The sequence below is a fragment of the Myotis myotis genome, unplaced genomic scaffold (genome assembly GCF_014108235.1).
Source record: "Myotis myotis isolate mMyoMyo1 unplaced genomic scaffold, mMyoMyo1.p scaffold_m19_p_4, whole genome shotgun sequence".
NCBI lineage: Eukaryota > Metazoa > Chordata > Mammalia > Chiroptera > Vespertilionidae > Myotis > Myotis myotis.
The window spans coordinates 24,065,603-24,081,155 of record NW_023416346.1 but is presented as its reverse complement, the minus strand read 5'-3'; the positions used below and the strand labels follow the sequence as shown (position 1 = coordinate 24,081,155).

The window sequence follows — 15,553 nt, the reverse complement described above, 5'->3', positions numbered from 1 at the left end:
AAAAAAACACTCTACAAGAAACACCATAAACAATTAATATACTTAAGAGGACCAAGAAAATCCTATTCACTCTTCTCAAGGTTCTCAAACTTGCAAGTCATTGGATTAAGCCCTCAGAAATCCGGCCCCTGATGGTTTGGGCTCTTCCTTCACTTTATTCATCAAGTTAATTTGATGACCTAACCGTGGTCGGCAAACCGCGGTTCGCGAGCCACATACGGCTCTTTGGCCCCTTGAGTGTGGCTCTTCCACAAAATACCACATGCAGGCGCGCATGTACAGTGCGATTGAACCTTTGTGGCCCATGCGCAGAAGTCATTATTTTGTGGAAGAGCCAGTATTTTGTGGAAGAGCCACACTCAAGGGGACAAAGAGCCGCATGTGGCTTGCGAGCCGCGGTTTGCTGAGCCGCAGTTTGCCTACCACTGACCTAGGACTAAAGACTGAGGAAACAAATTGATTAATATATATATATATATATATATATATATATATATATATATATATGGCATGTTTCACTGAAGAGGCCCAATATGGTATGTTTCACTGAAGAGGCCCAATACAACATGCAATAAAATATCATTCAGCCTTTAAGAGGAAGAAAGTTCTGATTCATACTATAACATGGATAAACCTTGAGGATGTTAGGTTAAGTGAAATAATCCAGGCACAAAAACATAAATACCCTATGACTCCACTTACATGATGTATCTAAAGAAATTAAATTCATAGAAACAGAAAGTAGAATGATAGAAACAGTTTCAGTTTTTCAAGATGAAAAACTCTTGGAGATTGGTTGCACAACAATATGAATATACTTAGCACTTCTAGAGCCACACACCTAAAAATCATTAATTTGGAAAAGTTTATATTTTTTTACCACAGTTAGAAATAGAATAAAATTTTTAAAGCATCACGCTATAATGATACATGGTACCTAACATAATAATACATGATACATAATATGATACATTTTTATGAACCTCTACTCCAAGAAAAAGTGGTTATGGTATACAAAGTCCCCAAATGTTTAATTTGTGTGGGAATATTCTTCTTCTAGTGAAAGTTTCCTCATCTAATACCTAAATAGGAAAAACTACAATGCTTTAAGCAGTTCTTTTAGTCATGGGTAAATACAATGGTATGAGAGGAGATGAACACACTTTTTAAAAAAATGTTCTTGCCTTTATGGGGAAAAACAATACAAGCAATCTTATTTAGGTCACAGCAGTTACTGTAAACATCCCAAGGAAAGCATATTAATAACAGCTACCAACAAAGGACCTGGTTTCAATCACGGAATGTCATGGAGTCAGTGAAAAAAAGACTGGGGGGAAATTTGGCCGGATTTTAAAAATTAGGACATTAGCATCTTTTTGTAGCGCAATTAAGATTTAGAAATAGCAAGTATAGACAATATTTTAAATTGGGAATGTGGATTAGATGGTGTCTTAAGGTTTTCTAGTTCTAAATCACAATGACTGATAACTTAGTTGATAAAAAGGAAAGAAATTGAGAAGCATCCTAAATATTTATATCAATCTTTGATTCTGCTATCGGTAGAGTAAAAGAGGCCATCTGCCTGGGTCTATCCATGTGGTCACCTGGAAATGCACTGGGCTAGGCCCCTGCCACTAATTTTCTCTAAGACTTTGGGCAACTCACTGCCTCTCTGAGAGCCTGATTCCCTCTTCTTTGCAATGGGAAGGTTGGAATAAATGGTTATTATGGTCCCTTCTAGCCATTGTAAATTCTGATTAAGAACCTGGGAAGCATGATAGTGATGGTTGCAGAACAATATGAGTGTATGTATTACTACAGAACTGTACAGTTAAAATCACTAAAATGGTAAATACTATGCTATATATTTTACCACAATAAAAATAAAGATAAAATTAACATTTTAAAAACAGACATGGGGAGCACAAATAGCCACTCTGAGCAATAGCTTATAATTAGAATTTGCAGGAAACCCAAAATGCTTCCACAAGAGGCCTCTAGGCTTGGCATTTATTTCTTTATTTTTAATCAAGTAATCCTTGATTCCCAAAGCAACATTCAGATACACCATGCTATTATGAGAAAACTTTTCATAAAATAATAACTCCTTTAATATTATAATTACCCCCATTCACCATGGTGAGATTTTATATATATATATAATTTTCATAAACTGAGCCTTATCTACAATATAGTCAAGAGAGATGCATCCTGGCCAAAATCTCACTTTCAGTAGAGAAACTAATTTCTTCCTGCTGCAGAAACTAAGCAACTCAACTTCTGGCTCAAAGGCAGGGGAACAAGTGTATTACCTTCTACCAGGTTTTTTAGATCTTAGGAAGATGCCTCTGCATTCAAAATCAATACAAGATTTTTCAAGGTATTCATTTTTGTCACAATAGCCTCAGAAAAGAGGATGAACTGTCTTACTTCCCTTTCTTCTCCTCCACCCTCCCCCAACCCCCGTGCATGCTGCTCTTTAAAGACATGCTTTTTGTTCCATTAATTCAAAGGTTGCTTTTATGTCCAATGAGGTGGAGGGAGAAAGCTGTGTGTCTTTTCAGTGGTGAAATCTGTCAAGTCTCAAAGGCTCTTGTGATACAAATCAGGTCATTCTATATAGCCTAAACCCCAAATTACACAGGAGAAATAAAAATCATTTATAACTTAAATCAACTAGCTGTAATAGGTCAATGCACTTGATTGGTCATGAACCAATTACAGGGACACTGCTTGGTGCCTGGACAATGAGAAGAGGTAGGGGTTCACCCACACCTGCTCCAAACCTCACATTCCTACCCACACCCTGCTACCAGATACAGGTAGGAAAGTAGTGTCCAAGAAGATAAATTCCCTTGCCTACCTACTCTGAACTGGCAAAGTGATATAGATGTTCCACTCCCATCACCTTATCCCACAATATCAAGATCAACTGAGGTTCAATCCACCAGAAGGGCCACAATATTTGAGTATTTACCTCTGCCATTCTAATACTAGTATACATAATTTCTAGAGTTCCTTTGATGTTTCCAGGACAGTATTTCCCCAACTTGCCTGATTGTAAGACTCACCCAGACACTTGTTTACAATTCAGATTAGCAAACTCTCTTCCTAAATTTCTTTTTTTTAAATATATTTTATTGTGTTTTTTTTTTTTTTACAGAGAGGAAGGGAGAGGGATGGAGAGTTAGAAACATCGATGAGAGAGAAACATCGACCAGCTGCCTCCTGCACGCCCCCTACTGGGGATGTGCCCGCAACAACCAAGGTACATGCCCTTGTCCGAATGGAACCTGGGACCCTTCAGTCCACAGGCTGATGCTCTACCTACTGAGCCACACCAGTTAGGGCTCTTCCTAAATTTCTGATTCAGCAGGTCAGGGGGAGGGGGATAACTTTTTTTTTTTTAACAAACCTTGCAGATGATACTTAACTTCAGGCAAACTTGAAAAACACTACTCAGGAGCAGTAAGTACCTAAATTGTCTGAATATTAGAATCACTTGAGGAGATTTATATAAAATATGGGTCCATAAGCCTCACACCCATATTACATGATCAAATTATAATGCTGGGGGATATATGTGCTAGGAGGTGATGGTGATGCCCAAGCATGTTCAAGAACCTTAGCTCTAGTGGTCCCTGGGCCAAAGATAAACAATAATCCATGTTCAACTGCATCTAGCCTGCCTCCTTGGTAGTTTGGCCTGGGTAGGGCCCCACTGGCCATGATAGGCACCAGGTCACTCACTCACTCACTCACTCACTGCTTGACATATGACTAACAGGGAGCAGAGTGCTTTGTGCCCTGAAAGTCTGGTTCCTCTAAGTAAATTTGCAAAATATCAGCTCAATGAAGACAAGGGATGGTTATCTCTTCTGCACATTGCTGTATCCTCAGTGTCTGGTGCAGTGGCTGGCACATAAATATTTATTGAGTAAATTAATGGATGAATTAATACATGAATTAGTATAACTAAAATCCATTAAATTGGAGTATGACTATCAGACAGATATGTGAACTGTGGATTGGTTTCTATAGTCAACAAGCCCTCTTAAGAGAACCTTTTAACTTGAATAATCAGTATAAAAATCACTACAATTTTAGTAATATCAATGTCACCATTGACCAAATTCTAAGTATATTTCCCATTCACTCTCATTCTATCTTTAAAATAAGCTTGTGAGATAAATATAAATATCTTCATTGTAGAGAGACTTAGAAAGAGTATTTGCCCAAAATCTCACAGTAAATAAGTAGAAGAACTTAGATATGAACCCAAGTGTCTAAAATCCATGTTTTTAACCATGTAGCTACTTTTACATGGAAGATAGTTCATTGTAAAGTTGAAATTATACTCTTAATTACATTAGCAATATTAAATCCAGATGAAATATTGCTGTCATTCTAAAGGTTTTTGGTACAGTTTGAAGTTTACTTTTCATTATATCATTATATACATTCACAGTAAAAAAAAAATAGAAGATACAAATAAAAACTATACAACTTCTATAAGCCAACCACTCAGAGATTCCTTTTGGTGTCTATTCTTTCAGGATTTATTCTAAGCATTTGTTTTTATAGATGGATATATATTTATGTAGATACATATATAGATTACATCCATTTCTTTTGCTAATTACAGTTTTATGCATGTATATATGTATTTTATATATGCATACATCTATATATGTACATTTGTAAAATACAAATGATGTTTGTGGAGCTCAGTGAGCAGACTCTCAATGCGGTATACAAAAACCTTTCACACCCACAGGCACAAAATCACCATTTCTCCTTGTCATCCCCTAGTCCATCCCTTGTGTACACACTAAAAATGGTGGTAGGGAAGATTATTTAATGGCATAGAAAAACATTCTAACACATTAAGAGAATAGAACAGAGTGTGTACTGCATTATCTCACACATACACTTAAAAGATTATTATTCTTGTATATGAGTGTATTATAAAATTCAGAGAAAAAAAGACTAGAAGGAAAATGTCAAAAAGTTAACCTGGGAGTGGAACTCTTGGGTGATAGTTCCTTTTTTATGCTTTTACAATTTTCATAATTGTCCCCAGTAAACATGCATTATTTTGTAATCTGAAAAAATCAATACAATGAAACATAAGCAATATAAAAACACGCAAATAAATTCAAAATAGCTTGATCTTTCTGCTCAAGATGTATCCTGATTTTGAACTGCTAACACCAAATTAGCATTGACCAGAAGGCAGAGGAACCAAAAGCTCTTGTGTTGGCCTGACTTCTAGGCTTTGATTGGAACCTGCCTTCCTTGTCTGATTTTTAGGCTTTGGGCCGGTATCTCAAGCAAGTGTATGCAGAGCGAGGACGACAGGATGGTGTGGTGGGGGCGGGGGCACTTCCTCTGGCTACCACCATCTTAGCGCCACCATCCAGACGTGAGTGCGGACCTCTCCCCCGGCCCCTGCAGCGCCCCCCATCCCTTCGCCCCTGCACCACTGACTCCAGCCAAGGCTCACTTTGCAGCATCTTCAGGCAAGAGGGTCAGGTGGGCACTCCTGGCAAGTGGTTAAAACCCTCCACTACCCGCCATCATAGCCACCGCAACCCGCCTGAAGGGAGCTTTGTCACTACCCAGTGCCCAGCGGCTTTTCGTCAAGTTTCACCTTTGGTGACACAAGTTTTCCGTGTTTCTTTTTTAGGCAGCCGCCACATCACGAGGCTAATGAGTACACTGAGGTTTGTAATAAACCTGCCTGCCAGACACTCAGAGACCGAAGGATGCTGGTTAACGAGACTAGTCAGCATTGCCATTACCGCCCGGTTTTTCAGCTGGTCAGGAAACAAATGCTCCCAGAAATGAGAGCAGCAAGGAGCGCCTGGCCCCGTTTCCAGGGGAATGGTTCGCATTGTTCCCAGAGCTCTGAAAATCACTTGCAAATCCAAGAGCTCTTGGAAGTCTTCATGTTCAGTAAACCCCCCAAGGGGAGAGGCATGCATACACATAGAGAATCAAAGCCAAAATAAGCAGGTACATTCACAATACTTCAAAGTCATGGTTGAAAGAAGATTCTGAAAATATCTACAGGCATATTCAAGAACTGCACTCAGCCTGCCTTCTTAGGCTGTTTACTTCTACTTTTAACAGCAATATAAATATTTAAGAACTCAATCTGTTTACTAGCCTCCAGTTCAAGAAGAGTAGAAAAGCTACTTACATCATTTGGAGGGATTTTTGAGAAATGGATTTCCATTTGTTATTAAACTTACTTGTCACCATTCAAGAGACCCATCACTGTTAATTACGGCTGTTAAACATAGGTTTTGCAGCACAGAGAAACCACATGATTCCTAACTTTGAAAACTATAATTAATATGTTCGTTCAAAGTGTGTGTCTCTGTTAACAAGATATATTTTGGGAAATATTATCTAACTGAAGGCAGCATAAATAGTGTAAAATATAAAGCTCACACTTTTTTTTTCCACTTAAAATGAGTTATATAATAAGTAATGAAAGGATTCTTCTGTAGAAGTGGGGTAGGTTCTTTTGCTGAAGTTAGTACAGCCATCAAGGGAGAAAATCTAAAAATTGAGAACCCTACAATGATACCACATACCCTAAGGAACCACATTTGTTTAAAGAAAGCTACTGACATCTGTTGACAAGAAAAGGAGAGAGGGAGAACAGGGTGGGTTAAGAGAGAAAGAGAAGGTAAATGAGAAATGATTCTGATGAGAGACAGACTGGAAACATATGCCATGTAATGGGGAAAAAATTAACAATTTGGAATTTTACCCAGCAGTGAAATAAGAGGAAGTGTAACTTGAGAACAGGTGAAACAAGCTCCTAGATACAGTTCTGGAAGAAAGTACTATTAACTTCAAACTGACAGATGCTTAAATCTTAAAAGTCACAGTCATGGCCAAGTGAGGGACAATGTACACTGGAAAGAACAAAGTCAATGTCCAGTGCCAAAGAGGAAGGAAAGGACACCCATAAGGTAGGATGGGTTTCTTTCATCTCTGCACACTCGGGCCCAGCACAGTACCTGGTATGCAAAAGTCACCCAAGAAATGCTGAGAGACCTGTTCAGCTGCACCAAGACTACAGCCCTGGAACAATCATACATTCAAAGGTACACTCTTCCTAATCATGTTTCCATTGCTAAACAGGAAGTAATTTTGTGTTTCTGCAAACCTAGATTAGAAAAGAACCAACTGTGTTGCCTAGGGAGGCAGTAAAACAAAGTGGTTAAGAAATGGATTTGAAGTCAGTGAAAGCTGGCTCACACACTCACTCCCCAATCTTGCTACCCAAGTGACTTCTGGCTGGACTCAATCTCGGAGATTCAGTTTTTGCATCTGTAAAATGAAAATAATAATAGTATGTATACCTGTCCTCTGGAGATTGTAATGAAGATTTCATAAGATATTTTATATGAAATACCTGACATATAGTCAGTGCTCAGAAAAAAATATTATTTTAAGGAACCCAATCAAAATTACTTTCCCAACCTATCTGGGTGTCAGAAAGTCAACCATTGACATTAATTCCTTGGTGTTAAAGCTCTGCCTCTGGCAATTCTTAGTTGAAATGTAAATATCCCCAGTTATGTCAAATAAATTCACAGTAAGTCACTGACAGAGCCTTTCTCCATCATACAACTTTCTGGTAGGGACAACAAACTGGAAATGAACATAGCATAGGACCAAATGAGTTTTTATATGTGTGTGGTACATGCATTACACAATTATTTATTGACTACTGTAATGCCAAGCACTGTGCTAGTAATTTGCAACCAACCAGCTGTGTGACTTCATATAAACTATATAATCTCTCTAAACTTTAATTTTTTCATCTCTGAAGTCCCTAAATATTAACCACTACTTCATTTGGCTATCATGAGTATTAAATAAGATATATGTAAAAGTAATGCCTAGTAAATAGTAAATGCCCCCAAATTTAGAAGCTACTATAATAATAACTATAATAACTGTGATCATTATTGTTATTGTTACCAAATGAATAAAACATATTCCTGCTTAAAGGAATTCCCTACCTGACTAGATCATTCAAAAAATACTTCTTATGGAATTGCCTAGTATAAGTCCCTGTCGAAGGTCCTAATGTAGGGCAGGTGGGGGTCTTCAAAGAAACCAGAAGACAAGACAAGGAGAAGAGGTGTCAACCAGGGAAGGAAATAAGATGAAATGAGCGGTGGCTAGGCGTCAAAAACAAAGAGTGCATACTGTGTGATTCCATTTATATTAATTTCACTAAGAGGCTAATAATATGACAGAAATAAAAATAGTAGTTGCTTTGAAGGAGAAATGACATGGAAGGGACCTGAGAGAATTTTCTGGGGTGATGAAAATACCTGTATCTTTATTTTAGTGCTAATTACATGGGTACAAACATTTGCTCATAATTGAGATGCACACTTAAGATTTGGGCATGTTACTATGTATAATTGCAATTCCAAAAAAGGAAATGGGTTCATACTATTTTTTAAATTGACTCCTTTCTAATTTGGCCTGTGACCGGGCTTGTCTTTCACCAAAATATTTTTTTTTTCTTTCATCCCAGGCCCTACTGACAGGATCCAGAACAAAGGATAGACAAATACACCTGATAATTCTTTTGGTCCTAAGAGTAATTGTCCAAACCAAATATGAGGTCTCTGCAGAAAACTGACAGCAGGCAGGATAAGCAAGCGACCCAGATCATCCCAGCCCTACAGCACCCCCTAGAATGTCAACCCAAACCTTATACCAGCAGAAGCCAGAAGTTAAAATGAATCAACAAGAACACCTACTAACCTCTGCCCTTTGACTGTAGGGAAGGTCATCAGCTAGTAACACTAATACCATTTCCATTTGAAAATCTATGCTAAAAGTCATTTCAAAGGGCAGAGGCAAGAGTAGGGTATGCAGACTGTTCCACAGTAATAACATACAGTAATTGTAATCTAGGCTTTATGTTTCTCACAAACTAAGATCCTTAATAAAACAGTACTTCACATTTCCATTGTTCCCCAAGAATCAAAACCTTCTCTCTTTCCTAATATAAAGCCCACATTTTCAGGATTAATGCCCTGGAAAACACCACTTTAGAGAAATTGGACCTGCTGGCTAGAATGGTGGTCATAATGATTACTAACTGTATACTATTTCACTTTCTTTGTGAAATTAGTGCATTTACCCAGAAATCCACAACCCTAAGAAATGTTTCCTCAAGATATGACATTCATGCCCTGGCTGGTGTGACTCAGTTAATTGGAGCATCATCCAGTACTCTGAAAAGTTGCAGGTTTGATTCCACATCAGGGCACATACCTGGGTTGTGGGTTTTTTTGTGGGTGTGTTTTTGTTTTTTGTTTTTTAAATATATCCCATTGATTCTGTTACAGAGAGGAAGGGAGAGGAATAGAGAGCTAGAAACATTGTTGAGAGAGAAACATCAATCAGCTGCCTCCTGCACACCTCCCACTGGGGATGTGCCCGCAACCAAGGTACACGCCCCTGACCGGAATGGAACCTGGGACCCTTCAGTCTGCAGGCCGACGCTCCATCCACCGAGCCAAACCAGCCAGGGCCTGGGTTATGGGTTTGATCCCCAGTCAGGGTGCATATAGGAGATAACTAATAGATGCTTCTCTCTCACATCCATCTTTCTTTCTTTCTTTCTCTCTTTCTTTCTTTCTTTCTTTCTTTCTTTCTTTCTTTCTTTCTTTCTTTCTTTCTTTCTCCTTTCTCGCACTTCCTTCCACTCTCTCTAAAATCAATTTTAACAAGATATGGCATTCATCAAAGTGATATAATGCCACATTTAAAAATGTAAGAAATTTGATTCAAGTGAGTTTGTAGAATTGATGTATCACAAATAGATAAGCTAAATATCGAGTTATGAAGACTGACTAAAATTAACCACGTTACACAGGACAATGAGCCTGAAATCTAGTTCTTAGCCTGTGCTGAAAAATCCCAGTGCTGACATGTCTTCTGGTTAGGGAAATGTCAATCAGTGATGCAGACAATGATTTATGCAAATGTTTGTCTTCTTCACTGATTGCTAAAACCATATAATGTGCCTATTCTTCACATTTCAAAGATTATATTAAACTTAGCAAAGTAATGGACATGTAATATCCCCTCCACCTATTGTATTTTAATTCATGGTTTTCTTCTTCTTCTTTTTGAATTGTTTAATCTTGGCATTTATTTCCTATTCCTTTCAAATGTCTCAACTCCAAAAATATAATTCATAATAAAAGGCACTAGAAATCCTTTCTACTAGATATATTTGAAGAGCTGCAACACATTCTGGTTGTTCTGTGTTGATTGTAATTCCCAGAATGAGGAGTTGATTTGAACATAAGACAGTACAGCTGCAAAGAGACCTGGAATGTTAACAGTTTCATCTCCCTAGTCACTGCCTCACAAAACAGGCCTCCAGTTTATCACCCAAACCCTAATTCCAATTCTCTACCCAGTTCTGATCCTCTTCTCAAGGCCATCATACATTTCCCCGCCCTAGGCATGAACCTCAACCCCTTCCTTTACCCCGCAGCTCATTTACTGCTTCTCACTCAGGCCTCAACACAACATCCATTCCCAACACAGCATCCATTCCCTCCCCAACCTCACCTATATCTACAGCTTGAGAATGCATCCTAACCCCTTTTCATGATTTGAAAGGGACTTAGAGGAAGCAGTACTAAGTAAGGTAGAGGATACAGTACCCCTAACCTATGTCCCAACTTTCTCTCCCTTTTCACTTCAGCCTCTGAATAAAGAAGCTGCACACCACTAGAAATAATAATGAAGAGGATTTGGGGGCACTGTGCACACATCTTCTGTACCTATCCCCAAGAACACACTTAACATTTCTGATTAGAAATCTCCCTGGCCACACCTCTCACCAAGACTGCAATCACCTTCTTCAGCTCAGAAGAAAATATGGGGCTTAATATTCCATAAAAACACTGGTCCTTGATGATTTATTCACAAGGTGAAAAAACAAGTTCCTGCATGAGTAATAAGTAGATTATGATTGGTAGTTTTCATTTATTTATTTTTGATTGTTAGTTTTTAATAAGAGGTCACCAACATCATGATTTCTTATGGTTAAAATACCTCTAAACACATGCTTTACCAGGCTTAAGCCTGAGAAAGCCACGTGCTTGGTGCTATTACAGTAACCCTCAAGACCAAGATGATTTTTTGGAATGGCATTCAATGTTCAAATGTTCAAGTAGTGATATGCTGACTGCATGACCACATGACCTGTCCTTCTTAGGTATGGTTAGAGAGGCCATTAGAAAAGGCCAGGAAGTGAGCAGAAAATGAGCTGTGCCCATAAATGCATGTGGCAACAGCTGTGCAAGTGCCTGGGTTCTTGAACTATGCCTGGAATTGTCCTGCACTTCCCAGCAGCCAGCAAACATAAGCCCAGCATGATGCTGGTTCCAGCAATCCCACCTAGAGAAACCATATTCTTCTTCACCTTGAAAGTTGCATAAATGTGATACCTCCTGGCTAAGCACAAGGGAAAGGGTTATAGAAAAAATACACCCAACTCTGAACAGGTAGCTGCATACTAACCAAACAATACTTTTGAAATCTAGAATTGTCTAGCAATTTTACTCAATCCAGAAATGATTTGGTTTTATCTGTAGCAACTACACATTTCCTGAATGCCACAGGAAAACAGTTGCAGTAAACCAGACACAGCTTTAACTGAGTGCTTTTCCAACAAAGAACTGCTGAAAAGATCTAATATGACAAGGTAGAAGTATGAGTCAAAGCTAAGCGAATATATCTGCTTGAACAAACAAATGTGATGCTTTGTTCTTCCCTGAAATGGAAATAGGTCCTCCTATGCAGGAGCTGAGTGCCCCAAAGTATATACATATCTACCAATTTCAATGTTTATACAATCCCTAGGCCCTGACCTGGTAGCCCAGTTGTTTAGAGCATCCTCCAGATATGCCAAGTTTACAGGTCTTGGTCAGGGCACATACAAGAATGAACCAAGAATTCATAAATAAGTAGAATAACAAATCAAGTAGATGTTTCTCTCTCTAAAATAAATTTTAAAAGTTTATGCAAATCATAAATAGATACACAAAAGATGATTTGATGTACCAGGGCTTATTATAACAGTTTCAAAAATCAAGATGCCCTCCACCCTGCCAAAGAGGGTAGTCTGTCTTGGTTCGCTACATAACTGAAAAGGTTATCCAAAATATTGTTGTCCATCATTAGCCTTAACCTCCATGGAGTTAAAGAAAAGATTATTTAAAAAGACAATTGGTAATTTATATGCTCTGAAGGCATATTTTACTAAGCAGCATAAATTAATTTACTGATTACCTACTACCTGTGCTTTTAAAATTTTAGAAACAATGTACTGTATGATAATCATCTATGTAGTTATGATAGGCTGTTGGCATGAACCCCAAATGACAGGGTAGGAGGCTGAATTTAAACAAGCAGTGGGATCTTGAAAAACAGATTATAAAATTCATTCAAACTTTTACTAAATTATTTGACTTGATTCAATCATTTGTCACACCATTCTTCAAAATTAGATATGTGAATATTTAAAGTATCTATTAGAAGTTCAATCCTATATCTTGCTATGTTGCAAAGTGTGTTCATGAGTCTCCTAGTTTAAAATTTTTAAATGACCTATATATAGAGAGAATTTATAAATAATCAAACCTCTTCATGAATATGGTCAATAAATTTTACTGGTTAAAAATATCAATAGACCTGGTATCTTTCATCTCTAACATAAAAAGCTATGTTTAAAATTTAGTCAATAAGACCTTTAACATAGTTGAAAGGAGGAAATGCTAATGACATTTAGGCATTCATTATTTTGAAAATGCTCTAAATTAAACAACCAACTGAAAGACAGAAAAAGGACTCCTGCTCTTATTAGCCATAAGATTCCCATCTCCTCAGGAAAGTAAATTTCTTCTTAAATGTTACCTTATAAAAATACTTTAATTTCATTCTCATTGCAACCATAATTCCAAATGCTAATTACACAATTCCTACAAAGAGATATTCTGTTTCAAATGTGGTGAGTCAACATAAGAAAATGTCATGACATACGCCTAGTAAAATTTTCACTATTGAGCTACAGAAACTTGCTAAAATGTTTACAGGCTTAATAATTTCTGGACAATTGAAAATTATATTCCTAAAACAGCAATTCATTTTCTGTAAATGAATTTGGTTTAAGATCCTCCCAAAGGCAGCTTGAAATCAAGCTTTGTTAGCCACCTGATAGAAATCAGGAACCAAAGTTCCAGAAACAAACTTCAAATACTCCCAGATTCATAAGGGGAATCACATGCCTAGATCAACTTGGTGCTACAATCTTCAAATGTATTTACTTTTCTGGGCCCTCAATGGAAAAACAAAACATTTTATAAACGCTGAAGTTATGTCCTCTTATGGTATATAATGCCCGATGATTAAGATGCAGTACAATTGGGAAAGCTCTGGAAATGTGTAGCCGTTCTACTTTCCAAGTGATTGTTTCAATTAACCTGTGAGCCTCAAATAGCCAGGAGTATGAGGGAGTTGGAGGGGTTGGTAGCAACACTGATCCTTAGAACCACAGCTCTGAAACCCATCACAAACTTCCCAAGCCTTTAGTCAACGCTTTGCCTAGTTGGAAGATAACGGGCTCCTTTTAGAAACATGGATAAAGGCCCTAAGCTGAAGACTTTGACAACTTTCAGCGGGGGAGGGCTGGCGCTGCCCTAGAATCTCGGGGGGGGGGGGGGGGGCGGGGCGGGGGGGAACTCTGAGAGATGAGGAGAGGCAAGAAGAAGAAAAAAAGGAACAGGAAAAAGAGTGGGAGGGAAGGGGGCCCCGGGGCTGAGAGGAATTAGGACCCTATGAAGGAAAGCTACTCCCCCCCCCTCCCAGTTGCATCTCCACTTTTGTAGCATGAACTCGCGTGGACCGCTGAGGCTCGGGCCGATCCAGCCCACTCCAGCTTCTGCTCTGTGGCCATTCCGGACACTTGCACCTAAGGCACCTGCCTTTCGCCCCACTGGTTTACCACACCTGCCTCTGTGCGATGCTGTCTCCGGTTTGCTGCCAGTACTAAGCCAGGTCCTCAGCAAGGCAATGGCTAGGACCGACCTATGGGTGCCAGCGGGGACACCCCTTCCTTCTCCTGAATTCTCCCCAGCTTGAGCCCTGCTCCTCTGCGCCTCCCCAACCCTCCAATGGGAGGCCCCAGGCAGAGACGCGAGAGCACACATCGGGGACCAGCAGCCAGGCACCCAAGGCCAGGTGACTGAACCCCAGAGAGCGGAGGGAGGGGACTCTCTCCTCAGGAGGCCCGCTCCCGCTGAGCATTAGTGGCAAAGGGGACAACAGCCTTTGTTCTCCCAGGGATTGGTGAGGCTGCGCTGCTGCCGAGGCACAGAGCGGGCGGCGCCTGGGCACCAGTAATGCTCACTTTTGCATGCGGCATGGGGAAGGTTACAAGCTCCTGTCTTCTGGGGAAGGGGCTAGAGAGTTAGGGACTAGGGGTTGTGAGGGGGAAGTGGGGGGGGGGTGAGTCTTGGCCAGGCTCTTTGTTTGCATTGGGGGCGGGGAGAGAGGAGTTGAAGGTGGATCCAAGCTTGCGTTCTGACAGTGGGGCAGATTCCTGAGTATGTCACTATGTTGCACACTCTCAGCTCACATGCACACACATGCACTCGCACAGACAGGCGGACAGAGGGTAGTGGCTCTCCGGGTTGCAGCAGCTTCGGCTGCCCGCAGCGCCACCGCCGTGTGTCCAGAGGGGGAGTAGAAGAGGCTAGGCATTCACGGAGCGACAGTTCCACGAGAAAGGAGGGAAAGTGGTGCAAACCTAGGTCCCCCAATACACACACACACACACACACACACACAGCGGCCCTCGTTTCCCCTTTCTTGCCTGGGTTCACAGAGGTCATGGGCAGCTTACACTCCTGGAAAGAGGCCAGGAGTCGCGGAAGGGCGGAGCGCACTCGAGGGGAGCAAGGGAAACGAAGGGAAAGAAAGCAGGCGAACTCGGCGGGCGGGCTTACCCTTAGAAGCATCTTTCTCCTCTTTGGGCTTGGTCACCTTTCCACTCATAGATCCCAGCTTGCTTGACACGGTTCGCCCAGGAGACGGAAGTCCTCGCCGAGCGGGCCGGACTTGGGAGAGTGTTTAGGCGGCAAGTCGCGACCACGAGCTCCCCTCGGTATGGCTCCGGGAGGGATCTGCTTTCCCCCCGCCGTTGCCGCCGCCGCCACAGCCTGTGAGGGAGTGGGAGGAAAGGAAAGGGGTGAAGGAGGAGCCGATGCCCCCGCCACCGCCGCTGCCACTGCGCCTGGAGCCCCAGCAGCTGGCCGCGGGAGGAGCGGCTCGCCTGGCTCAAGAAGTGGAGAGACAAAGCAGCGCGGCTCGGCGCTCCTTCCTCGCTCTCGCTCGCGGCCTCCAAACTGCCCGCCGCCTGCCCAGAGAGGCACTCGCAGCCCCAGTTCTACCGCCGGCCTCCCGGGCTCCACGAGGGCCGCTC

At 40.7% G+C, this 15,553-nt stretch overlaps 1 protein-coding gene across 3 annotated transcripts in view; it reads right to left on the bottom strand.

Annotated features, from left to right (window-relative positions):
- The window catches only part of FGF13 (fibroblast growth factor 13), a 652,755-nt gene that overhangs the window by 605,623 nt on the left and 31,579 nt on the right, over window positions 1–15,553 (bottom strand). For all 3 annotated transcript variants that reach the window (XM_036304473.1, XM_036304472.1, XM_036304475.1), the window contains exon 2: window positions 15,078–15,290. In XM_036304473.1, the coding sequence (XP_036160366.1) occupies window positions 15,078–15,126 (49 nt within the window). In that variant the 5' untranslated portion in view covers window positions 15,127–15,290. The remainder of the gene's footprint in view (window positions 1–15,077; window positions 15,291–15,553) is intronic.